Source organism: Trypanosoma equiperdum (genome assembly GCF_001457755.1).
Source record: "Trypanosoma equiperdum strain OVI genome assembly, contig: ctg_911, whole genome shotgun sequence".
Lineage (NCBI taxonomy): Eukaryota > Euglenozoa > Kinetoplastea > Trypanosomatida > Trypanosomatidae > Trypanosoma > Trypanosoma equiperdum.
In genome coordinates, this window is record NW_027124878.1 from 50,351 (window position 1) to 59,211 (window position 8,861).

The 8,861-nt window shown below is 48.4% G+C and overlaps 5 protein-coding genes across 5 annotated transcripts; all 5 read right to left on the reverse strand.

The window, feature by feature from the left end:
- Positions 1-543: 543 nt before the first annotated feature.
- TEOVI_000450800 (Snf7, putative) lies at positions 544-1,188 on the reverse strand (the record flags this gene model as incomplete). Its single annotated transcript, XM_067227273.1, has 1 exon — positions 544-1,188. The coding sequence occupies one exon, from the start codon at positions 1,186-1,188 to the stop codon at positions 544-546; it is 645 nt and encodes a 214-aa protein (XP_067083374.1).
- Positions 1,189-1,727: 539 nt separating this feature from the next.
- On the reverse strand, positions 1,728-3,632 carry TEOVI_000450900 (Divergent AAA domain containing protein, putative; the record flags this gene model as incomplete). The annotated part of the gene is made up of 1 exon (XM_067227274.1): positions 1,728-3,632. The coding sequence occupies one exon, from the start codon at positions 3,630-3,632 to the stop codon at positions 1,728-1,730; it is 1,905 nt and encodes a 634-aa protein (XP_067083375.1).
- A 1,164-nt stretch (positions 3,633-4,796) lies between these two features.
- Positions 4,797-6,092, reverse strand: TEOVI_000451000 (choline kinase; the record flags this gene model as incomplete). Its single annotated transcript, XM_067227275.1, has 1 exon — positions 4,797-6,092. The coding sequence occupies one exon, from the start codon at positions 6,090-6,092 to the stop codon at positions 4,797-4,799; it is 1,296 nt and encodes a 431-aa protein (XP_067083376.1).
- Positions 6,093-6,561: 469 nt separating this feature from the next.
- TEOVI_000451100 (uncharacterized protein) lies at positions 6,562-7,551 on the reverse strand (the record flags this gene model as incomplete). The annotated part of the gene is made up of 1 exon (XM_067227276.1): positions 6,562-7,551. One exon carries the CDS (start codon positions 7,549-7,551, stop codon positions 6,562-6,564), a length of 990 nt encoding a protein of 329 aa, XP_067083377.1.
- A 510-nt stretch (positions 7,552-8,061) lies between these two features.
- Positions 8,062-8,466, reverse strand: TEOVI_000451200 (uncharacterized protein; the record flags this gene model as incomplete). Its single annotated transcript, XM_067227277.1, has 1 exon — positions 8,062-8,466. One exon carries the CDS (start codon positions 8,464-8,466, stop codon positions 8,062-8,064), a length of 405 nt encoding a protein of 134 aa, XP_067083378.1.
- Between the last annotated feature and the right edge of the window lie 395 nt (positions 8,467-8,861).

Genomic DNA, 8,861 nt, shown 5'->3' on the forward strand with positions numbered 1-8,861 from the left:
TATATTTGTGCATGCTGTGCTTAAATTAACATGCTGCAGCAAACTCAACCCATTTAGTAAAACGCTCTCCCTATGAAAAACTGTCGGTCACCAAACCCAACACACACGCATCAAATTCTCCCTTTGCCCCCCCCAACCAAATCGCACGCGTATGCACCATAATGAGAAGTTTATGGGACAGCTAATTCTTCCCGGGAGCTGAAACAATAAAAGTCAAAAATGCTGCACAGTGAAGTTGTAAAGTTTCGACTTCCTCCTACAACAAGAAAAAAAACGCACAAAGTCACAACCTATGGACACCCCACCGGCATTCCCCTCTCAGTACACATTTTAAACAAAGCGGTGAAGGAGAAACGTTGCAAGTTACTATTTCCCGTAGCGCAAAACAAAAAAAAAACATCGTCTGCAGCAAACGTTCAAAGCTAATAAGGAGAAGGGAAAGTGAACTGATGAGAATTAGGGGAAGCACTGGCAAAAAGAAGGGGGAATAGGGTACACGTAAAGCAGGAGTGTCATAAGCAGACGAGTGAGAAAAACCGTGAGTTACTTCATAGCCGCCCGAAGAGCAGCTACCCTCGCGTCAAGTTCTTTATCTTCACCTACGTCATTGGCTCCCTGTTTCGGCAGAGCGCTGTCTGCCACGCCAACCTTGTTTTTGAACTCCAACCCCGCCTCGTCCATAACCTTCTGAATCTCCAATTCAGTTTCATCCTCCTCCTCACCCTCATCATCCATCACATCGTCTATCATGTCATTCATCATCTCCTCTTTCATCCCCATCAATTCGTTTTGTTTCTCAAACTCTTGCATGACACGCTGCATCTGCGGTAGATTCATACTCCGGTTCATACTAGCCATAGACTTGGCCACACCCTTCATTGCGCTGGCCATTTGAGCGGTGGATTGCATAGTTTGAATGCGCAGCGCCACCCCTTGAATCTGTGCTCGCATACGGTATAACTTCTGCTGATACTTTCGTGTGCGTACCAAATCCCTGGCAAGAATGCGGACCGAATCAATTTGGTCTTGTTTGGCCATTTTCTTCATCTCGATCGTTGTACGGCTTTCCTGCTGCTGGAGTTTGTTCCTCTCTCTGTCTAATTCGACCACTGTTCGGTCTAGACCACGTTTGTATTTTCGCATTGCTTCCTCCGGCCTCTCACGCTGAAACAATGACATGAATGACATCACTCCCAAAAACGAAAATATACGCTTACACGCTCTGAGGTTCACAAATAATTTACAGAAATGGAAACTGATCTTTCCACGCCACTTCCACACCAATGTTGTGTAATGCGGTGACAAGAATGTTACCTAAGTGGCAACCAAAAGGGGCACCCAACTCGCAAATTGTGAAAAAAGTTATGGTGGAAGAAAAATTAAAAAAACCCTGTGTGCCCTCGTGTGTGCAGGCCGCTGGGTGCAACAACTACAAGCTATCCTTAATGACCTTGTTCCCTCAAAGAAAAACAGTAGGGGTGGTGGAAGTATAATTTAAAAAAATAAACGCAAAGTACCGTACTTACCAGACGGTGCGAGCACTACCGAAATCACAGAACAGAAAAAACTCAACAGAGCCAAGTGCCGCACTCTCACAACAAAGCCTCGGACGGGTCTGCTGCCACCACACCATATTTAAACGGAACGTACCACCATAGCGGTCGATTAGTGAATAACGAAAAGTAAACGAATGATATGTTGTTGTTGTTGCTTTTTTAAGGTTTATGTTATGGCAGTAGAGGAGTTATACGTCGCGTAACGGAAATGACATGTAGTGGGAGGGTGCTGGCAAACCCGCGGATGTATGGCACAGAGTGGCGCGCCACGGTATAGACTGGGGCTGGTCCTCTGGAAACCGTGATCACTGTTACCACAAGATTGGTCTGCTGATTAACCCGCTGCCCAATATTCTGAGTCTTATTCTTCCACCATTCCTTTGGTAACGTCACTGGGGCATCTTCCGACACAGCTCGCATCGTCGTACATTGTACCGTGCCCTTCGGCATTGCTGGGCAGAAGCCAGTCAGTCGAAGTTCCTTCAGCGCATCGGGACTGTGGCCCAACACCTTACCGTCGTCGCTTACACCCACAAGGAGGACACCGCCCAGCGTGCTCGCCATGGCAGCAATGGTGTGCCGAATACGCTCCATATTCATGCAGCCCGTTTTCCTCGAAGTGCTTCGGTAATTACCGCCGGCACTTGCGCTCGCATCACCAAAGACATCCGTCTCAACGAAATCCTCAATAGAGTTGGCCTCCCATTTGTTCGCCTTCGCCTTGAACTCAACACAAGTTCCCTCATAAAGCGAAGAGATGTCCCGTGGAGACGAGACAGTGACGGGTGGCCGCTGCCGCCGCCGCCGGGTCCCCGCACCGTGACAGACAGACTGCACCGAGACGGTATCGGTCAGGGCGCTAAATAAGCGCTCGACCGCAGGTCCGTTGGTGTTTAACTTATATTTGGTATAACCCCGCAGAAAACGCTTGCAGCTTCCCCTCACAATTTCAAGGACGTCCGCAAATGAATTACAACATGATTTGTGAATAACTTTGGTACTGTCACCGCCATCAGTGAGACTGTCAGCCACCTTCTTCACCACAGCCACGTCTTCAAATAAGACGGAAACCGCCCTAGGAAGACCTAACACCGGCCTTTGCTTTGTGCAATACACTTTGTGCGCACGCAGCGTGACCAACAAACGCTCCTCCACACGCAGCACTCTGAAAGGGGTGTTGTCATGAGATATAACTTCCCTTTCATACACAAATTCTTCTCTCCGGGACCTTTCACTGTCCTCCCTCGGCCTCTTCACAGTTTCTCTTCCCACAATGCGTTCCAGCGCGGGCGGTACGCTAACACGGCTGACAAGGACCCACTTAGTAGCCAGTTGGCCTTCCTCTTCATGTGGTACAGCCACGTATGCATACCGTGACGTAACAGCTGTGATGAGCCCAACGAACTCCATCCCTGCCACATCCACATGAAGCAACCGCTTTTGCCCGTCACACTCTGCAGCATCAATAACGTCACTACACCTCTCAGCAGGTACGGCGACAGTGCCATCCCCATTGTTTAGTCCACCACAGGGACAGGTAGAAACCCAACTACTCTCATTGAACAATCGGGCAGTCAGCCACGCAGCAACCCTCCACCGACTCCGAGAAACGGCAAAGTCTTCGAATTCCCCGCTCGCTTTAACACCTTCACCTTCAGCGAAGGGAGTGAGTAAACTAGGAGGAGTCCCATTTGCTGTACCCATGCGTCCCTCAACACAGTGTGGAGTTGAATGAAAGGAAAACAAACGGACTGTTGGTGTAACGTATATACGCGCCACCCGTTTCCCGTTACGCACCTCCAGTTCCGGTGGTGGTTGCGTGTACTGTAGTGGGTCGAGCGGAGGGTAAACACGCGAGACGGAGCGATCCAAACACAGTAGCAGCGTGTCACGCTCCTGCCGGGTCCATACATCACCTGTCGGTTGAGAACCATCCTTCTCTGTTTGCAGCAGTAAACGCACTTCGATGGTGGGAGTCTCGGAGGGGAAATCGCTGTTTGCAGCTAAAGCAAACAGCCTTGCTATCTCTGTTTCCGTTTGAGCGGAATAAACGTCGGTGACATCAATTTGAAACATGTAAAAAGTTGATCCTTCTTTTTCCCTATTCGATTCTTCGCTGCGTTCCTCCGGAACGCGCCAGCAGTCGGCACGCGTCGCTGTGTGCGACCTGTGTGTAGCTTCACCCCTCCCTTCCTTATAGTTGTCAAAAGGCGCACAAAAAAGTTGAAAATTCACATGTCATTGATGCAATAAAAATGAACAATGAGAAAAATGAGAAGCCCTACATAGCCAAGGAAGTATCCCCTCATCCAACATCTCATTTACGGTACTTAATGATAACCTTTACAATGCACACAAGCACACGGCACGTTTTACTTATCCTTGACATTCTACAGCCATTGCCCAAACAGAACCTTCTTTTGCTTCTTTTTACCAATTTTTCACCAGAACAGTTGCGTTACCCACCAGCTTCTCCATATACACCCCCACTCCACATGTTTTCAACACCCGCGAACTACCACGAAGAAAAAATCACACAAATGCAACGGGAGGGAACGAGGCACTCGTCCCGCCTCCATGAAGTATCATTTGGGACACTAAGTTGGTGTGCGGTGGCGATCACTAACACGACGTAGGCACGAAAAAAAAAAAAAGAAACGAACTAAGGATCAACAAAAAAAATGTTAAGAGAGCGCAAAAAAGTGCAAACGTGGCACCATTGCAATTCACTTCCACCGCTCTCCTATCCTCTCTTTTCCTCACCCTTCCCTTGCATGACCAACGGAAACACACCTGCAACCCCACAACAACCCTTCCACCGGTATCCAATAGCTCCAGGGAAGGAAAGGGACGAGCAACACATGAGAAATACGGAAAGGGGGAACCGCCTTGAGGGGGGGAGATGGCAGAGAAGCCGTAAACAAGGACAAATTTAGAAGCAGCCCAAAACACATTCAGATGGTACCGTCAATTAATACCGCAACATCTTGACGCACCCTCATACACAACATATATATATATATATATATATATATATATACCTTAATATGGGAGTGTAGCCGTGCCTTGGACGCTACGTAACAGAGGGAAAAGAAAATGTAATGATAGCAACCATAATTGCTACGCTAATGCTACCGCGACAAGTTGCGTTATACGACACACCGCAATCACTGTCAAACGGTTGGTGCGATTCTCTCAGCAAGGCAATTACACCACCACCCCGACATCTTTATGCCTCCTTTATGAAGATGCACTAAACTCCTTCCTCGTCTCCAGGTACCGCGACAGTCGGAGCTGCGAGTACCGCAGGAAGTCCATGTCCGTCTTCGACACCGCCTCCTGAAGTAAGGCCCAAACACTCCAACTTAGGTGAGAAGCGAGGGTAAGGAGTTTGACAAGCTGAACCATGCGATGGATCCGCTTATCCCCCTCAACACCTCCCACATCGCACATGAAGAAATGCTGCTGTCCCGGTATAATATCCGTTAGTTGCCGACGCTTCGCCTCCTCAGCATGTTTTTCGAGCTCCTCCCGCATAGCACACATATAAGTGGTCACAAACTTTTTCATGTGCTCCTCAGAGGGGAAATATGTGGCGTAGTCACACTCGAGCCCCGTGTACTCGTTGAAGTGATTGGCTATATCAAACAGAAAGTAATTACGTTTTGCATACTCGAAGTCAATAATCTTCAGTGCGCCATCACTTTTCTGCCTCATGATATTGCCGCTGAGCAGGTCATTGTGGCACGTACTCTCGCCCAACTCATGTGAGTGCCTCTGCATCAATGGCAGCAGCCACTGGGCCTCCTCCTTCAGCTGTTGCGCTACAGATGCATAAGTCGCCCGTTTTGTGGCGTCCACCTTCTCCTGCACAGTCTCCGAAAGGGCCTGCTCCACCCACTCGGTGAGGGAATGGACAATATAATTTTCCTCCAAATCGAAGCGCGAACAGGTATTCGTTGGGCCTACGGTTGCGCCACCCGCGCCGACCACCCCACCGACGGGGGTGACACTATAATCACTTCTTGCCTCAAGTGTCGCCCGGACGTGGAAGAAGGCAATCCCACGCGCTATCTTTTCGTACTCTTTTACCATCTCCACGAACGGAAGGGGCTCGTACTGATAAAGGTACTGGTAAACTAAAAAGTTCTGGCCGCGAACATAAGTCGGAATAAATAATGACTGGTAGAAAAGCTCATCCCCACGGGATATGACGCGCTCTGTCTCCTTTCCAAAGATACGCATCACAACAGAATGGGCCTCCCATCCTTCGCAGTATACATGGTACATCTCATTCGTTATTCCGCCAGAAAAGGCCACCACCTGCAAACGATCTGCATCGAATCCATTTGACGTGCCGCTCGTAATATTATTGCCCAGATTTGAAGCACATTGAGATCGGCCTACATCGCCACCCTTTTGCATGAAAAGCGCACAGTGCCGAGCAACGATTTCCCGAATAGCTCTCATACGGCTCGCAGGATCGTCGGGTACCGTGCACGGCACATGACGGACGTGCCCCACAGCCACCTCCATCGCGCGCTTCAATTATATGTATATTTAATTATATACCCGTATGCAGTCCTAGCACCAGCAATTATTATTATTATTATTATTAACCTTTTCCCCCTCTCTCCTCTACTGATTCTTGGGTAAGTTTTCGCCCACTTATTAAATGTCTCTACTTCACAAATTTTTGAGGGACACCCTTCGACCAGTCAATGTCGTTCACACACGCAAAAGAAGAAAAGAACAAAGTGTAAAAAATAAATAGGGTCATCAATGTCACCTCCCCTTTATATGCACTTCTTGCGGAATATGAAAAGTAGAGATAACATTTAAAAAAAAAAAGACTAAATATCCCATCGCTGTATAATCACCAAATGTGACCAGCACGCCACGGATGCCCGGGAGAAAATAAAAGAAAGGATCAACTGCCGTGGGGAAAAAAAGTAAAAGTAAAGAGGATGAAGGAGCGCAACTTCTAACTTAGGCGGCCAACCAATCACGGGGGCGGGTGCTCGTAAGCTTTCAAAGCCGCAAGGCACAATCGCAACTCAAGTGCACTCCACTTCTGCGGTCCAACAAGTGGTAGTTTCCGTTTCAGGAGGGGCTTAGCAGCTGTAAGCAGTTCCTCCACGTCCACGTCAGCTAAACCGTTAAACTCAATACATTCGCAGTTCGGCACCACCCTCTTCACAATGAAGTCACGAAACACCTTCATTTTGTCCTCGTCCCTCCCGGCCACACCCAGCAACGATTCCGGTGGTGTTACACACAACCACAGGTAGAAGTCTCCCAACCACATGTAAAACAAATCAACTAGAAGCGCAGCCATGTTATCAACACTCTTCAAAGATATGGGGCTCAATGTATTCCAACACAAACCACCAGCAGTCCTAAAGACTCGTCTCGGCTCAAATGACGAGGCATTTGCGTTTAACTCGATGCCGGCACTCTTCAGCGCCCGATACACCGCCGCCGTGAGGTGCATCAAATGCTCAAAGTCATCTGACACCACGATGACACTTCCAAAGAACACATGACACCTGATGCCCGAGTCCCGCAGCTGCCGCTGAACCCCTTGAAGGACAGAGTGAAGGTCATCACGAACGCTACGCTGCCCAGGTGGTCCACGGCAAAACATGTATGGCTTAACATTCGCACCAGATGGATGTAAAAAAACACTGAGTCGCTGCGCCTGCTCGGCGAGTGGCACCACGCACCACGGGGTGCGCAATTCCAACGCTGTCGCCAGACTTCCATCCCCCTCCAACTCACATCCAAAACGCATTACCTCAGCCACTGCAACAGTGGGATTAAATGAGGAGGTACTCGGCCGGAGTCCACGGTGCAGGGCCGTCCAGTCCATCACAACACAATCATCATACCACTCATGCTCCCGTGCCACACAGAAGACCCCTTTTACATCTGCAAGAGATGGAAGAGATAAGATCTGCTTCTCCTCCAAAGCCTTAGTAATCCAATCATTCATAACAAACTCCCCGCCGACAACAAACTAACACACAACGGGGATGAAATAGAAACTGGGAAGCATACATGAATAGCAGTTCAGTCAAGCGTAACAACAAAGCAAGCAACTATGTGTTTTTCTGTGTGTGTGTGTGTGTGTGCGCGCGTGTCAACATACAGGATTTGGAGTGAACAAGCAGCGGTACATATAAAGACAGGCAAAAAACCGAAAGCGGAGAAAACTGAAGAACAAGAAAGAGAGTTTGAATATAAGCATGTGTGCATTATGTGTATATTCATACGCCCACTCAGCAACCAACTCATAAAAGCGCAACAAAGGCCCTGTGTCTTAATGAGCCCCGTCCACATAGTCACAAGGATAACCAACACGCATGAACCATACTTCTGTCTGTGCCCCAGTCAGTACAAACATCCCGAGGCACTCATTTGGCGTCACCGCCTCCAACTTGGCCACAGCGTACCCTGCCTCCCCTCCCACAAACTCGCACACTACAAACAACACACAGAGCCATCATACGTCACGGGACATCTCATCCAACACTAGCCGCACAAGGTTTCTTATAATGAGCCCCACATCATTGTAGTTCGCGAGGTGTGTAAGTATCTGGTGCTTGATACGTCGTGGCTTGACACCGTTGCAAAGTTCTCGGATTTTGCGGTATTCATCAGGGTTGTTGTCTTTTAAAAAACTGATAGCGTAAATATCTTGCGGTTTCACTTGAATAAGGTCCTGCAGTGTCCTGTACAGTGCGTCACGGTGGGAAGAATTCTGGAGAATAGATATTGGCCGAGCCGATAACTGACATCTATCCGCGAGTGCTGCGCAGTCCCGTTGAAGGTGAACAACAAGTGCGTCGGCTGCACCACCACATTCTGGTTCATCATAAGTCAGCAACACAACAAGCGAGCGCACCATTGTGGAACAGAGCCTTTCAAAGGTGCAGGGGTAGTTCAAACGGATGTCAGTTCCTTCCGTTTACCACACACACGAACATACTTAAGTTTAAAAATATAGTAGTTGTTGGGGGTCGATAGGGGGTTGGAAGTTGTTAGCAAAAAAAGAAAAGTGAAGTAAACGGAAGAGAGAGGCCTGTCAATAGGTTTCAACACACGCACAAAAACACCAACTAGTGGTTAACCATCGCTAAACCACGAACAGGTGCAACAACACTGCAGAACATTTCAGTCTACCAAGGTATTGATCACCACCAAGGCAAAAAAAAAAAGAACAAAGTAAAAAAGAATGGATGCCGGAGACCATCAGGTAAAACATCGTGCTTAGAAGAGAGCACCCATGCCAAAGTCATCATC